Source organism: Neophocaena asiaeorientalis, unplaced genomic scaffold, assembly GCF_003031525.2.
Source record: "Neophocaena asiaeorientalis asiaeorientalis breed wild unplaced genomic scaffold, Neophocaena_asiaeorientalis_V1.1 scaffold240, whole genome shotgun sequence".
Taxonomy (NCBI): domain Eukaryota; kingdom Metazoa; phylum Chordata; class Mammalia; order Artiodactyla; family Phocoenidae; genus Neophocaena; species Neophocaena asiaeorientalis.
Genome location: NW_020185331.1, coordinates 5,766,561 through 5,793,307, shown reverse-complemented (window position 1 = coordinate 5,793,307; position 26,747 = coordinate 5,766,561). Strand labels below are relative to the sequence as shown.

The 26,747-nt window shown below is 40.1% G+C and overlaps 1 protein-coding gene and 1 long non-coding RNA gene across 10 annotated transcripts in view; one reads left to right on the top strand and one right to left on the bottom strand.

Annotated features, from left to right (window-relative positions):
- The window catches only part of NT5C2 (5'-nucleotidase, cytosolic II), a 98,658-nt gene extending 77,159 nt beyond the window's left edge, over nt 1-21,499 (top strand). For 3 of the 9 annotated variants that reach the window (XM_024734908.1, XM_024734910.1, XM_024734909.1), the window contains exons 4-19: nt 2,003-2,120; nt 3,191-3,286; nt 3,617-3,640; nt 8,638-8,729; nt 8,898-8,955; nt 9,973-10,066; nt 10,709-10,762; nt 12,978-13,061; nt 14,091-14,132; nt 15,890-15,997; nt 16,266-16,332; nt 17,057-17,227; nt 18,839-18,890; nt 19,007-19,067; nt 19,209-19,385; nt 19,992-20,231. In XM_024734908.1, the coding sequence (XP_024590676.1) occupies nt 2,003-2,120; nt 3,191-3,286; nt 3,617-3,640; nt 8,638-8,729; nt 8,898-8,955; nt 9,973-10,066; nt 10,709-10,762; nt 12,978-13,061; nt 14,091-14,132; nt 15,890-15,997; nt 16,266-16,332; nt 17,057-17,227; nt 18,839-18,890; nt 19,007-19,067; nt 19,209-19,385; nt 19,992-20,231 (1,538 nt within the window). Of the gene's footprint in view, nt 1-2,002; nt 2,121-3,190; nt 3,287-3,616; nt 3,641-8,637; nt 8,730-8,897; nt 8,956-9,127; nt 9,264-9,972; nt 10,067-10,708; nt 10,763-12,977; nt 13,062-14,090; nt 14,133-15,889; nt 15,998-16,265; nt 16,333-17,056; nt 17,228-18,838; nt 18,891-19,006; nt 19,068-19,208; nt 19,386-19,991 lie in introns of those variants that run through there. The other 6 variants (XM_024734912.1, XM_024734917.1, XM_024734915.1 and 3 more) reach the window with 6 other exon arrangements.
- A 1,420-nt stretch (nt 21,500-22,919) lies between these two features.
- LOC112393043 (uncharacterized) lies at nt 22,920-26,633 on the bottom strand. Its single transcript, XR_003001808.1, has 4 exons — nt 26,368-26,633; nt 25,930-26,050; nt 25,451-25,595; nt 22,920-24,308 (listed from the first exon to the last, which is right to left on the bottom strand). It is a non-coding gene; the product is annotated as an uncharacterized LOC112393043 (long non-coding RNA).
- Nucleotides 26,634-26,747: the final 114 nt, after the last annotated feature.

Below are 26,747 nucleotides of genomic sequence, written 5' to 3'. Positions count from 1 at the left end.
ATACTGGAATTTTGTTCCATTAAATATTGTTTGACATAAGTGGGGCTTTGTTAGGACTGAGAAGTAATTTTTGTTTTATGAAAATTTTGTTAAAATGAAATTCACTTTCAATTGAGGTGGAAGCACGGGGTGGGGTGAGATATTCTTTTATACTCTCAAAATAATTCAAATTGACATCAGTGGATACCATGCTTTCCTGGTTTTATGATAATACACCAGCTCTTATTCTGTTAGCATGTATGAATATATAGCACTTCCTTTACCACAGTGTACATCATTCAAATTTAAGAATTCCACACTTGAGGATTCAAAACATTTTGTGGGCAGGGATGGGTGAGGATGGGGCTGGAATTGACGGGAGGGGAAAAATATAGCCAGTTTTGAAAATGTTAGCCAGGGTTAGCATTAGCCTTAAATTATTATTACCCCTGAGACCACAGACGAAATGACAGCTTCTTTTGGCATTGTTCTGGTGAGATGAGACTTAAGCATCTCCTAAAGGACCTTAAAATTTTGAGGCTTATAAATATGACAAATGTTAATTAAAAGATTTTAAAATCTCACCTTTTTTTTAAAATTTCAATTTAATTGAAAAGAGTAGATAATACATTAATACGTTACAAGTTTTAAAGGTACAGAAGAAGGTACCTGAAAGTCTTCTTCCTTCCCCTATCTCTTAGTCACTCAGTTCCCTTCTGTGGAGGAAACCACTATTGCTGTTTTCTTTTATGTATTTCCAGAAATATTCTAAAGGATTGTTTTTGGAAAGGGAAAGTTGAATCATACTCATTAAAACATTAGCACTAACTTGGACAGGCAGGCTAATTGCAGTGAAGAATCAGTTTGAGCCATAGGCTACATGTGTTAATTATAGGTAGAACTATAATAATAATAATAGCTTAATTATTATGAGACAAAGGAATAGGATGTTTGGGGGTGTTTTTCAATCCTCATTTGGCATTTAGCAAGATTGCAGGTATTTTTATTTTTATTTTTATTTTTAATATGGCTTACCCAACCTAGAGACTGATGGATGGTTGCCTACCTACATCTTTCATTTGGAAGAAGCATGTTTAAAGGAGCATTTTCTTTATACTAAACTGCAATGATGATTCTGAAAAGATTTTTCATTATAGAAAACTTCAGACATATAATATTAAAGAGAAACCCCCATATTCCAAAATCCATTTTATTTCACCTGTAAAAAACTCATTATTCTTCTTTGGCAGATAGGAGGTACATATATTTTATATATATATACTTGCTCGTACTCATTCTTCCATAATCAGGTCTAATAAAATGAGTTATAATTCTTCAATGTCTAATTCCCAATTCATATCCAGATTTTCCTATCTCAGACATGTCTTCTTATGGTTGTTTTAGCACTAATAATTTGCAAAATGCAATTTTGATGGCTATGACATTGTCAGGGCTGATAAAGAAAACAAGTAAATCCTAACAAATGGAATCATGCTGATTGGAGAAGGAATTTAAAGTAACTACTAAGCCAGATAGGAATTCTAAAAATAGACTGGTCTTTAAGAAAAGAAAAAACAACTAATTTTGAAGGATTCCTACACCAATCATGCACAACAGTGAGGACTTCAACATACATAGATCTGTCTAGTTTTATATTAATTATATTCTCATGGTTAATATCACAGCTGTGCATATTACATTATCCCACCTGCCTTTAGATTGTGGGCATGAAAGAATAAAGAGGAAATAATTTTGGAATTAGGTTTCCTAAGAATGAAGGAACTCTTCTGAAATGCCTGATAATTCATTTTGTTGCTGCTCCTCCTACTATAATATGACCTATTTCCACAGACTGACAGTTGAGTTCTGTGATTACTCAGGGCGGTACAAAACATGGAGTTTGAAGGAAACGAAGAAAAATGGCAGATTTAGGAGGAGAGAGGAATTGGGAAAGTAGAAATTCGCTCATTTGCCTCCTATTTTAAGTGGCCATTCTTTTAATGAGAACCTCCTCTTTGTGCAGTGTACAAGTCCCCGGAGTATGAGTCCCTTGGCTTTGAGCTTACTGTGGAGAGATTAGTGTCTATTGGCTATCCTCAGGAGCTGCTCAGCTTTGCATATGATTCTACATTCCCTACCAGGTAATATTTCAAGATTATTTTTGGATTAAGACTCCTCCTTCTGTCCCCAAAATTAATAATTCCAAATGCATCCTCAATCAAAAAACTTCCCCCAAACAAACAAAAAACCAACAAAACATCAAAAGATTCTTTGGGGGTTTTTTGTTTGTTTTTGGTTAGTGTTGATTCTGAAATGACCATGAAACCTTTCATGTACACCATATATTTTGTGTTCCTGACTTGAACTTTGAACTTAGTTTATTGTTATTAAAGAAGATCCATTATTAAAGAAGATCCATTTATGAGAAGGAAGAAGGATTATTAAAATTGATGGACGGTAATCGCAGATGCTCTTCTCTTATGGTATTGGAGAGCGGTTACATGTTTTGCTAATGTATTTAACTTGGTAATCAGGAGGCTTCTTGGCAGTTTGCATTCCTGGATTTGATAAGAAAGATTTGACACTAAGAAAGATGATGCTGGGACTTCCCTGGCGGTCCAGTGGTTGGGACTTCGCCTTCCAATGCAGGGGGTGTGGGTTCGATCCCTGGTTGGGGAGCTAAGATACCACATGCCTCGTGGCCAAAAAAACAAAACATAAAACAGAAGCAATATAGTCACAAATTCAATAGAAGACTTTAAAATTGGTCCACACCAAAAAACTTAAAGAGAAAGATGATGCTTATTTTGAGATGCCATCATATATGTCCCATATACAACATGTAACAGAGGGAAATATAAGGCAGCTCAGTTGTCCAAGGAAATTAAGAGAGACTCTGTTTTAGGATAGAACCAGCTGTATTAAGAGGAACTATTGTTTACACCTTGTTTGATTAAGCTCTTATTTCTCACATAAAACAGTTGTGATTATTTATCTGGACAGAGTAAATATTTGTTAGTTGTTCTGAGATTCGTTTTTAAGATTTTATTCACTCACTTTAGCCTCTAGAGTTATATTGTTTGGGGATATACTTGAGCTGCCATAAAACCTGAATAAGGTGAGGGTTGGTTTGTGGTGATGGAGTAAATACTCCATTAGATTATTGCCTTTATTACTTTGCATGATTGGTGATGTCTTCATTTTTACATAGGGGACTTGTCTTTGATACACTATACGGAAATCTTTTGAAAGTTGATGCCTATGGAAACCTCTTGGTTTGTGCACATGGATTTAACTTCATAAGGGGGTGAGTACAAAGAACCTTTAACCTCTTTCTCATGTTTTTATAGTCAAACAATATGAAGATGATATTGTCTCCCCAAATACAATATACTTTCCTATTCCCTCATCATTAAAGATCATTTCCTTTACATAAGGATACTTAAAAATTATTTATTAGGCAGTGAGGACCCAAACTGACTTATAAATATAGTTAGCAGTTACATTTTGTTTAAATTAGTGCCTTCTAATTATATAGCATACAACAAAGCTAATCTTGAAACTTGCCCCAAAAGAACTGTAGTGGCTTTGACTTATTTGAAATTCTAAGATTTTTATTTTCTCCTTTGTAATACAGTTCTCAGGTAGCTGCTCAGAAGAGGTATGTATGTAAAAGTGCTTTGAAAAATTTAAAACTACAGCAATGTAAATGACTGAGATTTTTAACAGCTAATACATTATTTTTTATATTACAATGAGTACCTTCAGGTATTTGATCATGTGGTTAAAATTTTTAAAAACATGGGGTTAAAAATGAATATAGAGTGACACTATTTAAAACAAATAAGGATACGTTTTATTTTCATAATTAGAATATTTCCACTGTTGTTACTAATTTGGACTTTTCACCCCAGTAATAAACAGCAGATAAAATTTAGTATCTAGTGTTTTTCTGTGAAACATCTCAAGTTTTCTTTAAAAATCACAGTGCCACAACATGACAGTTTCTATAATTGTGGCTTTACAATTACAGTATATATTTTCTCTACTGTTATATTACCTAATTTACTACTGACACTGTATTAGGATCACAGCAACTCTTAAAATCAGAATGGGTTAAGTGTCAGTCTGTTATTTATTTTCAATAGCAAAGTAGTAAAAACCACAGTCTACAATGAAGTTGTTAAAGAGACAGTGTCTTTTTGGTAAATACATTTTGGGATAAGAGACACAAACTAACAGAAACTGTACCAGAGTTTCCTTTAAACCTGAGGTCACAGCAATGCCCTATTTGGAATTGAATCATATGTTACAAGACTCTTCAGCTGGCATTACACAGGCTAAACAATTTCCAAGTGTACGTAGAACAGTATGAAGTGAACACCCTACCTTGACACACCTGGTTAGGCCAGTGGTTATATCTATCTTCCTTTCACTGTTCCTCTCGTGAGGAGTTTGTTCAAGTTCATGAATATCAAAAGGCAGGATTTAGACTGTGAAGTGACTGCAAATCTAAAAACCCAAGCTATTTTATGTATAGATATTGTCACTACAATTCAGAATCCCAATGATGATGAACCAAGGTTCTACTTATGAACGTCTGAAATGGACTTCTGTGTTACTGGGTAGGGGTGTAGTCAGAGAAGAAAAGGAAGAGAAGAAATTCTATATATTAGTACTACAATTAGATTTACTAACTCAAGATCCATAGACCTCCTTTCTTCCCCCCCAAATAAGCCAATAAAGTTTCCAAATAGCTGCTTTGGAAATACATTTAATATTGTTTCAGAAATAAGTCATTTATGAGTAAATGCAGAATCATTCAAACAGTACTTAGCACTGTACAGTCTTTAGAGTTAAATTAAAAAAAATAAGTCCATGGAGAAGGACAGAATGAAGATGGAGGGAAAGGAAGATAATTATTGAAGTAATAATGTGGACAAGGTTGGAAGGAAAATTAGGGCTCCAGCACGCATCACCTTATATGCCTTGCCAATTGAGTTGGAGCCTCTTTTCAGATTATGGTAAAGCCTTTTAAAGTTTTAGACTAGGATAATGTTGAGATCAAATCTTTATTCTGTGGGTCACAGATAGTTAGCAGTACTGTATTATAACCGTTTTCTTCCCAACTCCAAGTCTAGCATCCCTTCCTTTGTGATACATTACCTCCCCGTGAATTAATTTTTATTTTAAATGTATGCTAGCCTGACTTGACACTTAATTTAAACAAAATGTAGGGAATTCCCTGGCGGTCCAGTGGTTAGGACTCCGTACTTTCACTGTCAAGGGTGCAGGTTCGGTCCCTGGTCGGGGAACTAAGGTCCCGCAAGCTGTGAGGCGCGGCCAAACGTTTAAAAAAAAAGTAAAACAAATATAGTAGGGGCTTCCCCGGTGGCGCAGTGGTTAAGAATCCACCTGCCAATGCACGGGACATGGGTTCAAGCCCTGGTCCGGGAAGATCCCACATGCCGCGGAGCAACTAAGCCCATGCACCACAACTACTGAGCCTGTGCTCTAGAGCCCGCGTGCCACAACTACTGAAGCCCACGTGCCTAGAACCCGTGCTCTGCAACAAGAGGAGCCACTGCAGTGAGAAGCCCGTGCACCGCAACGAAGAGTAGCCCCCACTCGCCGCAACTAGAGAAAGCCCATCTGCAGCAACGAAGACCCAACGCAGCCAAAAATAAAATTTAAAAAAGAACATAACCCAAAAAAACAAATATAGTAAACAAAATGTAATCACTAACTGTACTTATAAGTCTGTTTGGGTTCTAATTGCCTAATAAATAACTATATTTAGGTAAAGGAATTATTCTTTAATGATGAAAACGTCATCTTACTAAACCTGACTGAGGAAAGCATATCATTACTATTCCCTTCTGCCTTAATTTTCATTACAGAAAATCTTGGAAGGCTAGAAGATATGCTATTCCATAAAGTTATTCTTTATTGGGAACACTTATTTCAGAAGGGTGACTAAGACAGGGAGCGAATGTGATTTTATATCCCTAACTAGAGTTCATGCCATTTGTAGTTAACAAACACAAGCAGGAATTTACCCAAGTTATTCTGAGTATGAACTTTAAATTTGGTGTCCTTTATTCAAAATAGTTAATCTTCATATTTTACTGTGAGGACTATGCATTTTTATGTTTTAGTTTTTCTCCCTTTTGGTTTCTCTGTTATATATATATATTGTTTAAATATCTTTATTGGAGTATAATTGCTTTACAATGGTGTGTTACTTTCTGCTTTATAACAAAGTGAACCAGGTATACATATATCCCCATATCTCCTCCCTCTTGAGTCCCCCTCCCACCCTCCCTATCCCACCCCTATATATACTCTCTGTAATATTTTTATTAATACTATATCCCCTTCCTCTTCTTGCAGTGTTTTATTTCACTCTTTAAGGTTCTCATGCATCTCTAACTTCTGTTTTTTTTTCACTGGCTTTTTCTTTTAAACTCTGAATATCTTCTGTGGATCTAGTCTCAGTCTGCTCTTCTTTCTCTGCACTCTTAAGTGGCCTCTTCTGCTCTAATAGTCTTGCTGACTTCATTTATTACCTGTGCAGAGATGATCCCAGCTATCTCTCAAGTTTGAATCTCTATTTTAAGTTCTTGACCTTTGTTTCTAATTACCTGTAAAAATGTTTACTTTTAGATTAACATATCCAAAATAAAATTCCTCTTATATCTACTTTTTATCTAGTTTTCATGATTCTGTTTATGGTACCACCACCCTCTCAGAGACACCCTCTTAGTGTGAGCATCATCATCTTTGGCTCTTATGTTCCTCATCTACCACATCCGATAAGTTGCCTCGTCTTGTTCATTTTACCTTGGCAATCTCTCTTGAATAATTCTTCTAATTTCCTTTGCGCCCACTCTAGGACATGCCCCTCCTGCTCCCAACTGGACTACTACAGTAATCCCCTAACTGATTTCCCAGGCCTCTGTCTCTGTGTCAGTTAGTTTTTGCTGCATAATAAAGTACTTCAAAACTTAGTGGCTTAAAACAATGGCCATTTGATTTAGCTCAAAATTCTGAGAGTCAGCTGGGCAGTTCTGGGATTGCTCAGCTGATCTAGAATGGCCTCACTCACACGTCTGGCAGTTGGCAGCCTGTTGGCTGGGGCACCTCATTTCTGTATGTAACCTTTTACCCTCCAGCAGGTTATCTCACTCTCATTCACATAGCAGTCTCAGAGTTCCAAGTGCAGCAAGAGTAGGCAAGCCCCAATACACAAGTGTTTTCCAAGTCTCTGCTTGGATCCCATTTGCTGCCGTTCAAGCCTGTATTCAAGGATGGAGAAATAGACTGAGCCTCTTAATCAGAAAAACTGCAAAGTCACATTACAAAATGATAGGAAGAATTTGTAGCCATTTTTGCAACACATCACATTTCTTCCTCCGTTTTATCCTAAAACTCCTACTAATTTAATATTTTTACAATTCATCTCTGATGGTTTTATCCTTCTGCTTAAAAGCTGTCAGTGGGGACTTACATGGTGGCACAGTGGTTAAGAATCGCCTGCCAATGCAGGGGACACTGGTTTGAGCCCTGGTCCGGGAAGATCCCACATGCCGCGGAGCAGCTACACCATGCGCCACAACTACTGAGCCTGCGTGCCTCAACTACTGAAGCCCGCACGCCTGGAGTCCGTGCTCTGCAACAAGAGAAGCCGCCGCATTGAGAAGCCCATGCACTGCAATGAAGAGTAGCCCCTGCGTACCACAACTACTGAAGCCCACGCGCCTGGAGTCTGTGCTCTGCAACAAGAGAAGCCACTGCAATGAGAAGGCCACGCACTGCAACAAAGAGTAGCCCCCGCTCGCGGCAACTAGAGAAAAGCCCGCAGGCAGCAACAAAGACCCAATGCAGCCAAAAAAACCCCAGAACTGTCAGTGGCACTGTTGCCCCTGAATGAAGTATAAAAACAATAGCATAATTGCCTCAATTCATCTTTCTAGCTTTATTTTTCTCTGTTCCCTTTTCTCAGACTAGTTTCTGGATTCGTCTATCTAGCTTTCAAGGGCCAGCTCATATGCTACCATTTTCATGAATTCTTCCAAGATTTTCCTCTCCACATCCCCATATTCACTTCTCTCTACCCCTTAAGTTGAAATGGTCTCCCCTTCTTCAGTTTTCTCATAGCTCTTCGCACCTTGCTTGTAGTTGTGATTTTTTTACCTTTTTGTAATTGTCTGTGTATGTGACTCACCTCCCTTACCAGACTGAGAACTTTTTAGGGGCTGGAACCAAGCTTCTTCCTTTTCAGAGCTACCCATGTGTTTTTTGGGTTTTTTTTAATTTTTTTTCTTTTTATTTGGTTGCACCAGGTCTTGGTTGCAGCACGGGGACTCCTTACTTGCAGCTCCAGAGCTCCTTAGTTGTGGCATGCGAACCTTTACTTAGTTGCGGCATGCATGTGGAATCTAGTTCCCCGACCAGGGATAGAACCCAGGCACCCTGTATTGGGAGCACGGAGTCCTATCCACTGCGCCACCAGGGAAGTCCTGCCATGTGTATCATTTGGAACCCTGCCTTGCACATAGCCACCAAAATATCTGAATTAATTTTTGAATGATGAATATGTCTCAGAGTTATAATGTTATTTTTGAATGTCAGTTAATTTAAAATTTTTTCTTTCAGACCAGAAACTAGAGAGCAGTATCCAAATAAATTTATTCAACGAGATGACACTGAAAGATTTTACATTCTGAACACACTATTCAACCTACCAGGTAGACTCATTCTATGCTTATATATTACATATTCTATGCTTATTCTGTGCTTATATATACTGATGCTTTCCCTTCTTTCCATGATCGTTTGTCTTTGCGCAAGGACATAATGAAACAAATTTCATTATCTCACTTCTAGCTTATGAATATCTATTCTTCATTTTTCAGAGACCTACCTGTTGGCCTGCCTAGTAGATTTTTTTACTAATTGTCCCAGATATACCAGGTATGTATATACTATAATTTTCTTTTTCCAATTGATTTTTTAAAAAATTAATGTACAGGGTTTTAGAGAACTGGCCACTGCAGGTCTTTTCTGCTTTTCTGAAGTGAATTTAGTGCTAGTGAAAGATGCCACATTGCCAGCCTGAGAGATGGGACAGCACCAGCAGCTCCATGCAGGCTCTCACCTCCCACACGGCCCTCTCCTTGCCAGTGTGCTGCAGCCATGTTTGGAAGGGACCACTTCTGATTGGCTTCTCCTGGGAATGAAGACGGCCAGCAGAGGTGCTAATTGTGACAACTGAGTGGGAGGTTTGTGTGATGATTATCTGTCCAAGCAGAATTGCACTAAAACCCCCCAACTCATTTCACAGCAGCTACCCAGGAGCCATTCAGGGATGGTAATTTAGTTTCATTCCCAGGCCCAGCAAGAGTAATTGAGTAGTAAATACTGTTTATCCTCCCTGAAGTAAAATTTTGCTTAAGTCTTGAAAAAGTTATCCTTTCCTTTCTAGGGAGAATTGTAAGTTCAGCCGTATGTGCCAGAGTTTGCAAACTTCTTATCCTCTTTAGGCCTTATCCACTTCAAGGCACTAAATTTGGTGGAGCACTAAGTCACTAAGATAAACAGAAAATAGACAATACCTTAGTACCTAGAGACAATGTCAGAAAAGTGAGGGTGGAGAGAACCTAAATTACCAATTTTAAATGTTTCTTTGATGGGAACCTGTTTCTTAAAAGTGATAAAGGACCTGATATTTTTGGAACTGGCCTTTTAGCTTCCATTCAGTATATTCTTCTACCACTTTGTATCTGTTCACAGTTATTGTATTCCATTGAACACTGTAGTCATCTCTGGTGGTCAAAATGGGTTTTCATTAGGGAGTAATTATTTTCCAAATTAGCCACACGGCCTTTATTATGTGACAATGGAACCTTTGGGTCCCCTGGGCAATGTTTGATATTCATTTTATTTACCCTCTTTTGGATTCCCTGTCATGTTCTTTTTATCTTTCTGTAGCTGTGAAACCGGATTTAAAGATGGGGACCTCTTCATGTCTTACCGGAGTATGTTCCAGGATGTAAGAGATGCGGTTGACTGGGTTCATTACAAGGTACCTAGGAGCTGCTTCTTCACCTGCTCACTGCCTGGCATGTGTTTTTTATGGTCTGACATTAACTTTCCAAGTGCAAATAGAGCAGAATTGTTCATCTGTTAAAAAAAAGTGGGGAGGTGGGATTTGCCGCTGGTGATAGCTGTCTAGAATACTTCTGTCCTTGTCTTTGGCTGTCCTGCTTACAGAGGTAATGCCGGTCTTTCCTCAGTGGTGGTGCTTGGCTTCTAGATCTTATTTCAGTTTGCATTTCCCAAACTTACTGGAAGAGATTTTAGCATTAGGATTATACTTACCATATCCTTTCAGGATGATTATGGTCCATTTGTTTTTTCCAAATACCTCCCACTTGGCCAATAACATTAACTAAGTAATATTATGTTTACATTTATTATAAATTATGCTGAATAAAATATGAAATGCCTTTTGATTTCTAGTTTAAAATAAAAATAGTTTTATATTTTAAATACATTTTGGAGGTGGAGTTGCAGCACATCACATCTGCCACTTTATCCTGGACTTGTTTAGTTTATCTACTTTTCTGGAAATACCTAAGAAATGCATTTAGGCTGACAGTAGTCACAGTTTTTATAATAAACTTAAAAATTGATTTTGTTCTCGCTTTCTTTTTTCTTTCTCTAGGGTTCCCTTAAGGAAAAGACAGTTGAAAATCTTGAGAAGTATGTAGTCAAAGATGTAAGTAATAAAGGGAAAAATAGATCTGCATGATAGCTTCCTTTACCTATTAGGGAAATTAATAACAAGCTTATTTATAATGAAGTGGACAAGAGAAGATATTTCTCTGTCGTGGCAGTTTAACACACTCCGAGTATAATCACCAAGAGTTTTCAGCCGGAGCATGGGTTTTAGTTTTTCTTGTTTGTTACTAGGCAAGAAGACCCAGTATTTCATTTGTCCTTTTAGCTCTAATTACAATAACAGCAGCTAGAGTGGTTACTTTGCGCACATCACTGTGCTAAGTGATTACATTCATTATCCCATTTAATCTTCCATATAACTGTGAGTTAGTTACTGTTACCTCTGCTTTATAGATGAAGAAACTGGGGACTTAAATAACTTGCCCAAGTTCATACAGTGAATAAGTAGTAAAGCCAAAGTCACACCTAAATGTATCCTGAATCATAACCACAGCGCTAGATCATCTAAAAAATGTACATATGGGGCTTCCCTGGTGGCGCAGTGGTTGAGAGTCCACCTGCCGATGCAGGGGATGCGGGTTCGTGCCCCGGTCCGGGAAGATCCCACATGCCGCGGAGCGGCTGGGCCCGTGAGCCATGGCCGCTGAGCCTGCGCATCCGGAGCCTGTGTTCCGCAACGGGAGAGGCCACAGCAGTGAGAGGCCCGTGTACCGTAAAAAAAAACCAAAAAAACAAACAAAAAAAACACTATATGTGTGACTATTATTTAAATTGCCTTTAACCTATAAATAGGGAATAATGAGGAAAGCTTTAAAATACTTCAAGTGACATTAGTGGAAAACCTAATAAAATTTTTAAATATCTGTAGTTTAGTTAAAAGCATTGTGCCAATGTTAATTTCTTAGTTTTGATCATTATGCTGGGGTTAAGATGTTAATATTAAGGGAAGCTGGATAAAGAATATATAGAAACCCTCTGTACTATTTTCACAACTTTTCTGTAAGTCTGAAATTATTTCAAAATAAAAAGTACACACAGACACACACAGCACTGAGATGAGATACTTCTTCCTTTTCTTACAGAGTAAAAGTAGAATGCAATTATTTTCTCAAAGTTCTTTGGTAAAGATTTCTTATTGTTTTCATTCTTTGTACCTCCTATTTCCCGTCCACTCCCACTCCCATGATTGTTGTTTCAAGAAAGAACACTGAGGGGTTCAGGAGGATTTAAGTGAAGGAAGCTATTTACTGTGAGAGAAGGAAAGGCTGTTTTTCTTTCTGGTCACATCAGGAGTTAGAATTTCCTCATGTATCTGCAGGTGGGTCTGGACATTTCTAGGTTGCATCATGACACATCATGTCATTTCTGCAAGGTATTTCATAAAATAAAAGTATATACAGTGAATCCATATCTAATACTCTCCATAGAGTATTTAGCTGATGATGTTTAAAAATCAGCTTCTCCTCATCTCTCACACACTTAATTCACTTACTTTTAGAGATTACAAGGTAATTTAAACTCTTTCCTGAGGCAGACATAATGAGGAAGTTAGAGAGATGTTTTTAATAGGCATGTAATCATTTATATATTTTATATATAAATCTATTATATATACACCATGTATACACTACATACATGATACTTAACTCATGCATAGTGACAATGTGGTCTTCTAAATGCAAAATTCTGAAACCAACCAACCAACCAACCATCCCTCCCTTAAAGGGCATCCCCTATTCCTATTTCAGTGGACAAAAGTCCAGTGTCTAACTACTCCACAGTGTAAATGAATAATATATACAGATGGTCCCCAACTTAAGATTTTTTGACTTTACGATGGTGTGAAAGCAATACACATTCAGTAGAAACTGTATGTGGAATTTTGAATTTTGATCTTTTCCCAGGCTAGTGATATGCCCTACGATACTCTCGTGATGCTGGGCAGCAGCAGTGAGCTACAGCTCCCAGTCAGCCATGCGATCACGGGGGTAGACAACTGGTAACATCCGTTCTACTTTTCACTTTCAGTACAGTATTCAATAAATTACATGAGATATTCAACCACTTTATTATAAAATAGGCTTTGTGTTTGATGATTTTGCCCAACTGTAGGCCAGTGTATGTTCTCAGCACGTTTAAGGTAGGCTTGGCTAGCTGTCATGTTTGGTGTATTATCGGGACGTAACCCCAACACAAGTGGAGGAATATCTGTGTGTTTTAGTGTTTCGCTCATCATCATAATTATATTTCAGGGAAAACTGCCTTTGCTTCTAAGCCGGATGAAGGAAGTAGGGAAAGTATTTCTTGCCACCAACAGTGACTATAAATACACAGATGTAAGTGCTTAATATTCATATTTGTTTATTTATACAAAGGAATTATTTTGGACTAAAGAACTGTGACTATAATGAGGAAGATAGTTTATTAACTGAGGGTATTATATTGCCATTTCATTTTGAAAGCAGAATGAAAAAAGCAAAAATATATAGCATACATCAGAGCGGTTCTCAAATTTTTCTAAATATTTCTTTTGACTTTTTTCCCTCATTACAATTGGCTACTTGAAGGTTTTCTCTTAGGGGTTATTTAAAACATTTGCGCTGATTAAAATGTCTTCGTTGTCTCTTTGTGCTTCATTTCTAAAACTTGAGAAGTTACACCCTTTATTATTGCACATGTGTACATATGTGCCCTCCCTGCTGTTGGGAGCCAGACAGAAATAGATGGTGCTAAGGTGTTTTGACTCTTAGCCATCAAAATTTACTACCTCTTAACTTAAAAAATTTTTTTGCCATGATTGAAGCATATAGAAAAGATGGTTTAACTCCTTATCATGTTACTTTTGCTAAGACAGTTACAGGTTCCCAGTACTAACAGGAAGCTCAGCACTCCCCAATCCTCTTTATGTAAAATGTTGATTTAGAAATTTGGTGATTTGGAGTAAGCAAGTAAGTTGGCTTGGTTGGTCTAGGAACAGTAGTAAGAGGGCCAAGGTATATTATTTCCATGTGAGTCATTAGTTATCTCTACACCCTTATCTCAGATACCCTTTACCTCCAAATATGTGTTCCAGTCCACTAGGAGAACTGGATAGGAATATATGGATGTGCATCTGTACAAAAAAATCTAGAAGTCTGTGTTCTACTGAGAATGTCAGAAGCTTGCGTTTGTTTGCTATGATGAAGCATTCATTTCTGGCTTCTTCCACTGCCATGATTTCATAAACTTTAGAGGAAACAAGAATGTGATGAATCTTGTATTGAAAAAGACATGTCTTATAAAAAGCTTGTGTGTGATTTATTTAGGTGTCATATATCTCTTGCAGAAGTAGTATGTGGACCTTATGTTGGATTTTTTTTTTCCAGAAAATCATGACTTACCTGTTTGATTTCCCACATGGCCCCAAGGTACTCTATTTAACTTAACAGACTGTTGCTTTAGTAACAATGAATGCATTTAATATCCTGGAATGTTGAGGGTAAGGAATTGGTCAGGAGCCATCCAGAAATCTTCATTAATATTAGAAGTAATGGGCTTCCCTGGTGGCGCAGTGGTTAAGAATCCGCCTGCCAATGCAGGGGACACAGGTTTGAGCCCTGGTCCGGGAAGATCCCACATGCCGAGGAGCAGCTAAGCCTATGCGCCACAACTACTGAGCCTGCGCTCTAGAGCCCGTGTGCCACAACTACTGAAGCCCGCGCGCCTAGAGCCCATGCTCCGCAACAAGAGAAGCCATGGCAATGAGAAGCCCGTGCACCACAGCGAAGAGTAGCCCCCTCTTCCCGCAACTAGAGAAAGCCTGGGCACAGCACCGAAGACCCAGTGCAGCCAAAAATAAATAAATAAATATTAAAATAATAATAGTAATGCCAGGAGTTAGTGTAATTTAAAGTTGCTAGCAGTTTGAAAACTTAGTAGACAGAAATAAGAGAGATTCATGTGGTATTTAGTAGGATGAGATCAGAATAATTTTTTAAATGTTTATTTATTTATTTATTTATGGCTGTGTTGGGTCTTCATTTCTGTGCGAGGGCTTTCTCTAGTTGCGGCAAGTGGGGGCCACTCTTCATCATGGTGTGCGGGCCTCTCACTATCGCGGCCTCTCGTTGCGGAGCACAGGCTCCAGATGCGCAGGCTCAGTAATTGTGGCTCACGGGCCTAGTTGCTCCACGGCATGTGGGATCTTCCCGGACCAGGGCTCGAATCCGTGTCCCCTGCATTGGCAGGCAGATTCTCAACCACTGCGCCACCAGGGAAGCCCCAGAATAATTTTATGCCCAAGAAATTCTATACAGAGTTGTTACATTTGTGTGGCAAATAAAGGAATTTCCAGGTTGAAGAAGATAATGTAATTAAAAGAAACAGAGAAAATGTATATATTCTTGCCAACGTCTAGATTCTGCTGTTAGTTATTGCTGAGTTCTGTGCCAAAAGAACAGCTAACCTTGATATTTAGCAGAGAAGTCTTCACTCCTGTAGTTTGGCCATATTTAGATTTAAGGAATACTCATTGCGATTTAGTCACTAGGCTTCTTTGAATAAATGTCATAAATAACTGTTTTGAGATCACCTAAAAGCAGAGTAATGCAGTGCTCTTTGTCTTGACCTTAAAAGGTTAATGCCGTGGTTCCAGTTCAGGATGGAAGTAATGTTAACGGGCATCCCTTCTACATTAGTGCTGATTAGCCTGCCATATAAGCCAAAGACCAGTGTGTACCTGGAACCATCATTCTGAGAACATAACTGATGAAATCTGCTAATAATAGTTCCACGTCAGTTGTATACTTCAGTTCTGATGCTAATCTGCCTCTTTATCTGTCTCTTACATATTTGTTTTGCAACTCTCTTTAGCCCCTTTGAGCCTCTTATAGCCCATTTTTAGAGTGTGAGCACACTTTCCTTCATACATTATATTGCTTGAAATAAATTGATAGGTAGGTGAAACGATTTAAAATATAGTGGTTAGAGTCACTGTTTATATTTTTACTTTGCCTGCTTCCAAAAGGATGTGGCTTATAATAAGCCACAATATGTTTTTAATAAAATAGTGGGATTTTCTGGTTATACTTAGTATTTCTACATTCCTTTCATCTGATTGAGATGAAACATGAGTGCTTTAAGGTTAGGAGTGATGTTTTGGCTTTTGCTGTTTCTCCCTTATCAGCCTGGGAGCTCCCACCGACCATGGCAGTCCTACTTTGACCTCATCTTGGTGGACGCACGGAAACCACTCTTTTTTGGAGAAGGCACAGTACTGCGTCAGGTGGATACTGTAAGTTGAGAGGAAGGTGTATCTGTGAGCAATTACCCTTCATGTTCCTCCTTTCCCCACTCCTACTCTCCCTATGGAAACAGGTATTTTTAACTTATTAGCCATATCTCTCTTTTGAAGTTTTTTGGTCTTAATCGATATAGCAGAATAATTCAAATGAATATAATTCAAAAGTGACATTCATTTGGCTGCCTAGCCAAGTAGCATTTTGGGTGGAGATTGTGATAGAAGGATAAAGCATTACGAAGTTCCTATTCTTTTCTCACAGAAAACTGGCAAGCTGAAGATTGGTACCTACACGGGCCCCTTGCAGCATGGCATTGTCTACTCTGGGGGTGAGTCACAGACTTCCCCTTATTTAGTGTAAGTCTTTGCTCAGACCTTTGCTCAGACCTGAAAGCTTTGGTGTCCTCCTGGCACAGTGCCACATATACTCTTTAGAATTCTAAAGATATCGTCTCCTGATGGTAAACACTTCAATCACCTACTAATACAATAGGAGTCAGGGAGAAAGGTTTTGAGAAGTGGTCAGTATGTCCTAGTGAACCTTTGATTTTCACTAAAAGGATCAGTTTTTTCCAATCCTCCTTTTGCCTACTTGAGGCATTTTCTCAGTGTCTGGAATCATGTCGGGTGGTTCCCAAGGGGTCCTCTAGGGGTTTTTAGGAGCCCCTGTGGACACAGATGTGTATTTTGTTGGAATGAGAAGCAGTGGAAGAAAGCCAACCTAATGGCAGATCTGTGATGAGAAATGGCAGTGGTACTTTGAAGGGTTACGTCCCCTAAAGCTGAGACGTGTAGTTTTGTTGCTCGCGTTTGGTGATCAAGAGCTCTGGTGAGCACAGTGGAGCTAAAGGCCTCGTCTTAGGGGCACTAAAAAGGTTGATGAAAAAAGACAATGGTGAGTCTTTATCTTTAAGAAAGGTGCACCCTTTTAGTGTGTTCCTCACATAGTTAAAAGAATAAAATTAATTGTAATTAATGGTTATGGTACTTGGAACACTGGTTTTTAATATGGAGACATTTATTGTTTTCTCATTGTTCGTTCCATTGTTTCAGGTTCATCTGATACAATCTGTGATCTGTTGGGAGCCAAGGGCAAAGACATTTTATATATTGGAGATCACATTTTTGGGGACATTTTAAAGTCAAAGAAACGGCAAGGGTGGCGAACTTTTTTGGTGATTCCTGAACTTGCACAGGAGCTGCATGTCTGGACTGATAAGAGTTGTAAGGAGCCATTATTCTTACTTTATAAATCTTTGACGTAGCTAGTTTATATCTGAATGGCCAGCTATGAATCAGTCCTCTTTGATGAACCATTACTTTGTATGCAGGGGGTCAGACAGAGGTGGTCAAAAGATGGGCCCTTGTATTTGGATACCTCCTTCTCATAGAGCCAGATATTTCACAGAAGCCCAGAATTTTGAGGTTATCTTGTTCAGCCGCCTTCTTGAATCCCTTTAAAGTTTAGAATATTACTGGTCTGAGTTATGTTACAGTAGCAACTGAAAGTGAACTCTGCTTACCTCTGTAGTCCCTTATTTGTTCAATCGTGCCTGCTAGTTCCAGTCTCTCTGCCACCAGCTCGTATCTGTGATTCTGGGGCATTGATGGCTCTGAGTGCTGATCACCTGGTATTTATTTGCTCTTCTGAGAAGTAGAGAATGAGGCACTCTCTGAACTGAGCTATACTCTGCACTGAATTGAGCTTTGACCCTAGTTATGTAAAGATGTTTGACACACACAAGTTCTCCAGCCAGTCCTAGCTAGCGTCACTCACAGCGTGGTGGAAGGTCCTGCCTCTGGAAACTCAGCCTGCCTCAGGTAGTGACCCTGGCTCCCCCACTTACTATCTTCAGCCCTCAGGCAGGTTACTGAAACACCCTGTGCCTTAGTATCCTCATATGTGAAAATGAGGGTAACACCTACTCTCATAAAGCTGCCTGCATAAAGGAGATAGAAGTAACAACCTTTCTCAACCGAGGCTCCTCATCTGAACCACAGAACAGACAAAATGATTTGAATGACTCTCGGTTCTCCCCAAAGATGGTAGATAAAGAAGATTTGTTATATACAGTGGATACATCATGGCTGGATTCTCGTTGGGGAACCCAGGTTGAGAAAGGCTAGAACACACAGAAAGCATGCAACGTATAGTGGCTGTTGCTATTGTTTGTACTTCTTGGTGGGATTTTCTGGCTAGCCTTTCATCTACATTTTCAACTTTCTGCCTATATTTTAGAAATCTAGTTGATTTGGTTCTGTTTTCTGGACTTGTGACTTATGCTTTTATCTAAAGATGGAAACCGTTAACACTTGCTTTGCTGACACACCTGAGATGGGGTATGAATTGGCACTTCATAAGCTCAGAATCAGCATCCAGTTAGGAAAGTTGTATGTAGTGGGTGGTTTTAAGTAGGAGGAAATGCTGGCGTCATCTGCCAGATTCCAAGCAGTGTCAGTGGGTTTTCCCGAAGGTGGGGGAAGGAAGTCATTTTACACACTCACCCATAGCTTTACTTTTCAGTCATATCTGCAGCCTTTTACTTTAGTTTTAGCAACAGTTAAAAACTAGGGCTTCCCTGGTGGCGCAGTGGTTGAGAGTCTGCCTGCCGATGCAGGGGACACGGGTTCGTGCCCTGGTCCGGGAGGATCCCACGTGCTGTGGGGCGGCTGGGCCCGTGAGCCATGGCCGCTGAGCCTGCGCGTCCGGAGCCTGTGCTCCGCAACGGGAGAGGCCACAACAGTGAGAGGCCCGCGTACCGCAAAAAAAAAAAAAAAAAAACTAGATGATTTTTGTTTTACTTAAAACATTTTCCTTTTTCTTCCAAACTTTAGCACTTTTCGAAGAGCTTCAGAGCCTGGATATTTTCTTGGCTGAACTCTACAAGTAAGTTTCCTAACCCTAAAAATTTCTTCCCTAAAAACCATCTACCTCTTCAGGAGTCACTTAGATGTAAGAGACGTCCTTTCTGGAGATTTTCACTGGATTTTTCTTGTCTCCAGGCACCTTGACAGCAGCAGCAATGAGCGCCCCGACATTAGCTCCATCCAGAGACGTATTAAGGTATCCAAATGGGATTTGGGAGAAAACTTCGAAAATAAACTTTAAGTGATTTCTGATATTATACAGGGAGTGGCACACATAGCCAGTGTTCAGTAAATATTTATCGAATGAGCTGAGCCTTAATCTTGTTCTTTGCTTTAGAAAGTAACTCATGACATGGACATGTGCTACGGGATGATGGGAAGCCTGTTTCGCAGTGGCTCCCGGCAGACCCTCTTTGCCAGTCAGGTGATGCGCTATGCTGATCTCTATGCAGCATCTTTCATTAATCTGCTGTATTACCCGTTCAGCTACCTCTTCAGAGCTGCCCACGTCTTGGTGAGTTAAATAGCCTAAGGCTACTCTTTGCAGTTAAGATTACGCTGTTAAGGCCAAGAGCTGCCACTAGCTATCTGGCACGGTACAGGAAAGTTTAGATCATTTCTTTCCAATGTGCAAAGCCCAGAGCCAGGTTACATGGTTGCACAAAAAGGAGTTTTTGAGAAAGTATGAGCAAGATAGAATGTTACAGAGCTTAACTTTACTTTGAAAACTACTTGGTTTAAAAGTTGTTTGAATGGTAAAGACTTCCTCTATTATTAGTGCTAAATGAGAGAAGTGTAGTTTTAAATTCCTATATTCCAATACTGATCTATATTTCAAGACTTTTTTGCTGTGAAATAAATAGGAAATAATAATCTCTTCTCTCCCATCTTACCCAGTTTCAGGCTATAGTATACAGTGTGGGCACAGTTTTGAGTGGGAGAGAAGAGAGGATAGGCAGCTTTAGGAAGTTCTAGGAAGATACTTCAGTAGCTGAATTGGCTTGGCCTCTGGCCCATTATAGGTGCTTCTGTACAGCCATCTAACAAAGGCAGAGGGATTAGGATCTGGGAGACAGCTGTTTTGTTCTGCCTGCTTTCTGAACCTCTGACTTTGTTGTAGATGCCTCATGAGTCAACAGTGGAACACACACATGTAGATATCAATGAGATGGAGTCCCCTCTTGCAACCCGGAACCGTACATCAGTGGATTTCAAAGATACCGACTACAAACGTCACCAGTTGACACGGTCGATTAGTGAGATTAAGCCCCCCAACCTCTTCCCACTGGCCCCCCAGGAAATTACACACTGCCATGATGAAGATGATGATGAAGAGGAAGAGGAGGAAGAGGAAGAATGAGGAGGAAAAGCAAAACTGAGCACCCATTAAACAAGTTCTGGCAGGACTCCCAGGAGTAAAGGATATCCCTGTGGGGGGTGGGGGGGCTCCATCAAAGGTACATCCGGAAAGTTTCTGAAGACTTTAAAATACTCTAATCGTAGGGGATACTTGTTTTAGTTTTGTGTGTCTGCACTCTTTGCAGATGGGTCAGAATTGTAATGGAGTCTGTACTGGAGGAAAGTAAGGGTAAAGCTGGGCTGAACTGCATGCAGCTGGCTCCATCGTGGCTTGTGACACTGTTGCCTTGTCTTGTTTCATCATCAGTATGTCATAGTGTATCCAGATACACTAAGGGTGGTGAAGGGTCTCAGAGTGGAGCAAGGAAGACAATGGAAAGACAATGGGAAGAGGTGATCCAAAAATGTTGTTATGGTACAAATCGTGCTCTTATTCCAAAATCCATCTTTTTCAGTGCATTGCATAAGTATTGTATATCAGTGGAGAAATATATTATTTCCATTATCAAATGTAGTCTTCTGTTAAGGTCAAGGTTCCTTTACAAGCTTCTGTAAGTGTCCTCAGTGACTCCAGTAAGGCTGCTGTCAGTGGCTTAGCAGATGTGTTCTCTACTTGCTGTAGGTAGGGCTGGTCTGGAATGGACTGCAGCAATTTCATTTTGAGGCAGAAGTCTTCATCCACTTCTACATGTTTTTGATTGATAGCAAAAATGTTTGTTTATTATCCAAAAACACGGTCTTTTTCTCATCTGGGATAAATCTATAGAAAGAATTCAGCTGAAAGAGGACAAAGGATGAAGCCACCCGAAAAGAAGAGAACCTCCTCCTTATATTACACCATAGCAGAGTAAATTCATTAGTGTGGGCCATATCGTGTGGCTCATGCCACCCCGTTCCAGCCTTCTGTATCCTCTTGCTGTATTTCAAATTCAAGCATAAGAGGGCGGGAAGAGGGCTCTGTAAGCCAGAACCTTTACAAAAACAGGGCACATCAACGTGGATAAATTCACTTCAGAATCCCAAGTGAAATCACTTCTTGTTGTTCAGAACAAGAATGGATCATCACTGTATACTTCAAGGTATTATAACTGCCTCACCGGAACAGTGAAAGTTGTTACAACATTTTTCACAGTGGTGTAGACGCTTACTTTAACCTTCATATGTTTCTTCCATTCTTACTGTCATTTGTCAACACGGGAGGGTAGGTTAGCTGCTCTAGAAGTCAATAAAGTATAATATTTCTAATACTGACTTTGACCCCTTCCTGTAGCACAACTATAGTAACTGCTAGTCTTCAAGTGGGTTTAGGGTTTTTTTTGGTTGTTTTCTTTTAATTAATTAATTGTTTTTGGCTGTGTTGGGTCTTTGTTGCTGCACACGGGCTTTCTATAGTTGCAGTGAGCAGGGGCTACTCTTCGTTGCAGTGCGCAGGCCTCTCACTGAGGTGGCTTCTCTTGTTATGGAGCACAGGCTCAGTAGTTGTGGCACATGGGCTCAGTAGCTGTGGCTCGCAGACTCTAGAGCACAGTCTCAGTAGTTGTGGCGCACAGGCTTAGTTGCTCCGTGGCATGTGGGATCTTCCTGGACCAGGGCTCAAACCCGTGACACCTGCAGTGGCAGGCAGATTCTTAACCTCTGCGCCACCAGGGAAGTCCGTGGGCTTAGGTTTGACTTAGTGATATCAATTTGACTTTCTCTTAAAGGAAATATAGTCTAGCATGATTAATGGCTAAATTTATAGCACTTAAATAGGCCTCAGTTTTTTCATGGAAAGTTTTTTGGTACAGGACTACGAGGTGAGGCTTTTTTTTTTTCCCTTTTTTTTTTTTTTCCCCTTTTTTTAAAAATCATTTTATAGGTAGGGAACACAGCTCAGTAACTTAGCCAAGGCCATATTACATCACCACTTTGAATGTGTAAGGGCTTTACACTGTCACATCAAGACATGTACATTCTGGTATCTGTTAGGAATTTATGCTACTTTTAAAGTATTAGGTTAGAAATGCTATTGCAGGGACTTCCCTGGTGGTGCAGTGGTTAAGAACCTGCCTGCCAGTGCACGGGTCATGGGTTTGATCCCTGGTCCGGGAAGATCCCACATGCCACGGAGCAACTAAGCTCATGCGCCACAACTACTGAGCCTGCGCTTGCCTAGAGCCCGTGCTCTGCAACAAGAGAAGCCACTGCAGTGAGAAGCCCGCACACCGCAATGAAGAGTAGCCCCTACTCGACACAACTAGAGAAAGCCCGCGTGCAGCAACAAAGACCCAACGCAGCCAAAATGAATAAATAAAATAGGCAAAGTATATAAATAGAAAAGAAAAAAAAAAGAAATTGTTATAGCAATTAGATATTGCTCCTGTTTTAAATTTTAGCAAATATGTTTGTGATCACCCCAGCTATTAATTATTCTCATTCAAGATGGAGATGCTGCCCAGTTTGACACTGTCTTCAGTGTTCCCAAAGCCAAATAATATCTGAGTGACTTATTACAACTACATGGCTAATTTAATAGTACCTTTAAACATCTCCCGTTAGAGCAAGGCCCAACATGATCATGTTGCTTTAATTTACCACCCCTTTTGTTTTGTTTTATTCACATAAGATCTTATCTAAGAGTTTCTTTTCAACTACACGAGTCTCTGGTAGTGGGTCCAAAGATTGAGAAATGAAAAGCACACACCTGGAATAAGAATTCCACTACTGGTTACAGCTTTCTTTAGGACCACCAAAATATACTTTAAAGAGCTAGGATTCCATAGGAGTCTAAGGCCCAGAGCAGAGCCTTTGCTTCTCTGCATATTACTCCTGTTAGAAGAGTGCCGGGAAGTAAGTGGTCCTTGGGCAGGGACTCAGAGCAGCTGTAACTGGACTTGTTAAAACATGAATATGAGTTTCTCTCTGTTGCTAATAATTAAGGAAGCGAAACATAAAATTATAATTTTCCGTTTAAAAAAAAACCCTAAGGTGTTTAGACTGAGAGGAAGCTCTCCCAACTCTTTTCAGAACTTCCTTCCTGGGTATTTGGAAAACACCACTTAGTTTCAGACTTTGTGAGGCCCCCTGGCACCCTAGTATATCCAGCAGCGGTCAGAGGCACAGCAGACCACAGCCCAGCGTCTGCAAGAGGCCTTGTCCTGTGCATTCCTCTCTACAGAGATGGTCAGGTAAAGCTCAGATGGTGTATTTTAGAAAAGTTACTGAAAGCCAAGAAAGTTTAGTGTTCTGTTCAGACCTTAAATTTCCTACCATAAGCTCTGTTGAGACCTAAAATAAGAAAACAAGCCCTTCAAGATACCCTTTCTAAGATGCTTTTAGGAAAAGTGGGTCTTAACAGAAAAACTTAGAGCTACAAATCCTTTAGACATGTTAGTATTGTTTTTAAGCAACCACTTTAAAAAGCCACTTGCAGTGACATGTCAGATTTAAAAGTACTTTGTCCATGTTTAGATATTCCTAAATCAGATTTATTTATTTAAGAAATATTTTGTCAGCAACTTTAAAGCCCTGCAGTTTTTCCAAGGCTGCCAGAGCATTTAAAAATACTCTGCTTATTCACCACAAATAGCCTGAGACAAACAACTGCATATCTAAGTCTGCATTAAGAGTTAGGAGCCTTGTCCACATTCCATGTTATGGAAACTATTTAACCTTTCTTTGATGGTGGGAAAAATGGTAACTATGATCTAGCTATTGCCATACACTTAATCCCAGATCCTCAGTTCAGCAGTTTACGTCTCAATACTTAGGTTTCTCATGACATTCTTTCTTGGTGACTAGAGCATAGAGCTATTCTTAAAGTTTTTCCTCAAATGGAACAATTTCAAACGATACACAGCTTTGGGAGGCCCTGAGAATGAAATCTAGACCATGGAGCTACCTGAGCAGCCTTGGAAAAAAGGACCGGTGCACAGCCACCAGAGAGCAGGGAGCACGTGCACATACACAGCAGCCAGGACGCAGAGCCGGTGACTTCCAGGAATCCACGTCGTCCCATCTCACACCTCCACGAACGGAGGTGGGGCACTGCACGCTGTTCTCACAGCTGAGCACGTAGGAATAGCAGAAAGCAAGTCATCTACGGAGAGAATGCATTGGTTTACAGAATGAACAAGGCAGCTTTTCTGTTTAACCTGACAATCTCAACCATTTCTCCCCTGGCCTCAGACACGATGTCTTCATCCCAAGTCCACAACTATCTGACTTGTTCCCACAAAGGTATGCAATAAAATATAAATAATAGTTTAAGTCTCTCTAAAGAGCTTTAACAGAAAAAAGTACTCCCGATTGAACACGCAACACCTCATCTCAAGCTTGTTGACTCTTACTGCAAGTGTAAGTAATCTATTTTCTAATTTAAAATGACAGAAGTTTCTGGTCTGGTCCCTTTATGTTCCTTCCTATAAGATACCTTTGCTCCATTTTATTACTAGAAAAGAAATGGGTTAGACAGATTGGTTCATGAATCAAATTAGGTACAAATATTCACCCAAATGCGCTGCCTCTCCCATTGTGCTCTTCCCAAAGCCATGTCTGGCCAGGGCTATAGATGAGGCCTGGAGAGTCTAGGCCAAGATAAACCTCATCATACACACTGGAGCCCAAGCAGCTGAGTGCACGCACAGTCTTCACATGAAAGACAGCAATAGTCCTTCCAAGTCTCACAAGTTCCTGAGATACTTGGCAAGAGGACTTGTCACGCAAACCTTCCCACCACTGGAAAATGTTTATTAAATGTCCAGTCTTTGAGAGAGGGTTTGTACCAAAGGTAATCTTTAACTTGTGGGTATACATATTTTGAAGCAAGTAACTTCATTTTTGGACCCACTGCCCTCAAGTCAATGATGTAGCAGAATTGTGGCAAGGAAGCTGGCTTCATCTAAAATTCCTGCCATGTGTTGGCCTACTGTTTGAGTGCTTCACAATCACTCCTACCCTAGCAGGAAAAGCACTCTGACAAAGAATTCCTGTAACCGATTCCCCCTTGCGTCCTTAGGCCTCACAATCATCTACCAGGGGAGATGGCATGCCACCAGAATGTCACAGAGAGGCACTATAACCATTGCTTTGTTCTGGGGCTTTTTGAAAGAGCAGAGATACGAGGACCTCAGGGAAAAAGATCAGTCAATCATACAAAGAAGCCAAACGTTCACTAGCCGTCTCATGTAATTCAACTTTTTGGCTTTAATAAGAAATCATCTCTCTATTAAACTGAATTACCTTCAAAAAGTGTGCTTTCAGAAATCAGCTCCAGGCTACAAAAAGGTCGTTCAGTTTGTACCAGTCATTTTCTCTACAAGACCGTCTGATCACTATCTGTGTCCTCAGAAGTGCTGAGTCGAGAAGAGGTGCTGGGGAGCATAATCTGTTAGACGGAATAGAAACCCCAGAGCTTTTATCATGATACAGCTGAGAAGTGAACTGACATGTGGGCAACCCATGGATGCAGAGGGAAGGCTTAGGCAAACCCCATCTTCACAATAGGAAAAACCACCTTTATTTCCCTTGGAGAGTTTCCTGATTTGAGCTCAGGACTCATCTAGACAAAGTGAGTAAAGCAGGAAAAACTAATAAGCACAGCAGCCAACTGGGAGGAGACGTGCTAGAGAGAGAATTCCTTTCCCGGCACTGCTTGCTGCTTTCTGCTCTGCTTCTAACAGGCTCCCAAGAAGATAATGCTTCACTGGAATGTAATCTACCTTGTTCCACTTTCGAGAAATTGGGGGTGATGATTGGGGAGGTGGGAGCACTGATTAGGTCAGGAAGCGTCTCAGCCCGTCTTGTCAGCAGTTCTTCACTGAAATGTCTCCATCCACAGGACTAGTGTAAGTAAAACAGACCGAGAACATCATGGTTAAAACAATATGGTAGGAAAAACAAGGGACCAGTCATCAAGAGGCTCAATTCTCAGAAGAATGTAAAACAGAGACTAAGAGTGGAGGGAAGAAGGATTCCAAAAGAATGTGGTCTAGGAATAGATCACAGAGGGGCCATGAACCTCGACTGGAAGATCTTCAGAGTCTGGTCACATGAGTGAGGAGGGTAGAAGGAATAGAAGGGACAATGGAAGAGGATGTGGCTTATTAGGGAACGTGGGAGGCCCACTGAATCCTGAAGAGCATCTGACCATGACTCACCACACTCAATGCCCAGAGTTTTTAACTTGAGGGTGGACCATCTGTGCCTGCTGCAACCATTCTCCTAGGCTTCCCATCGCAGAGAAGGATCTGCAGAGCCATTTTCATCTTTAAGAGCCAATTGAGAGGCTTGAGTGAGGCCTCTGGTCTTGCCTAGGAAAAAACAGCTTAGAGATTTGCCAGCTGAAGTGTGTGTTATTAGTGACTGAGTGGCAAATGTCTGGGGCAGTTTGAGTGGATAGCCCCAGTATCTTTATCTAAAATGAACTGATGGGGGACAGATTACAATCCTCAAAAAAGAGAACACACCCCTGGCACTGGCTGTACCAGGCTGGAAGTCGGAGGCTCAGTTCTAGCACCCGCTTCCCTTTTAACATAAG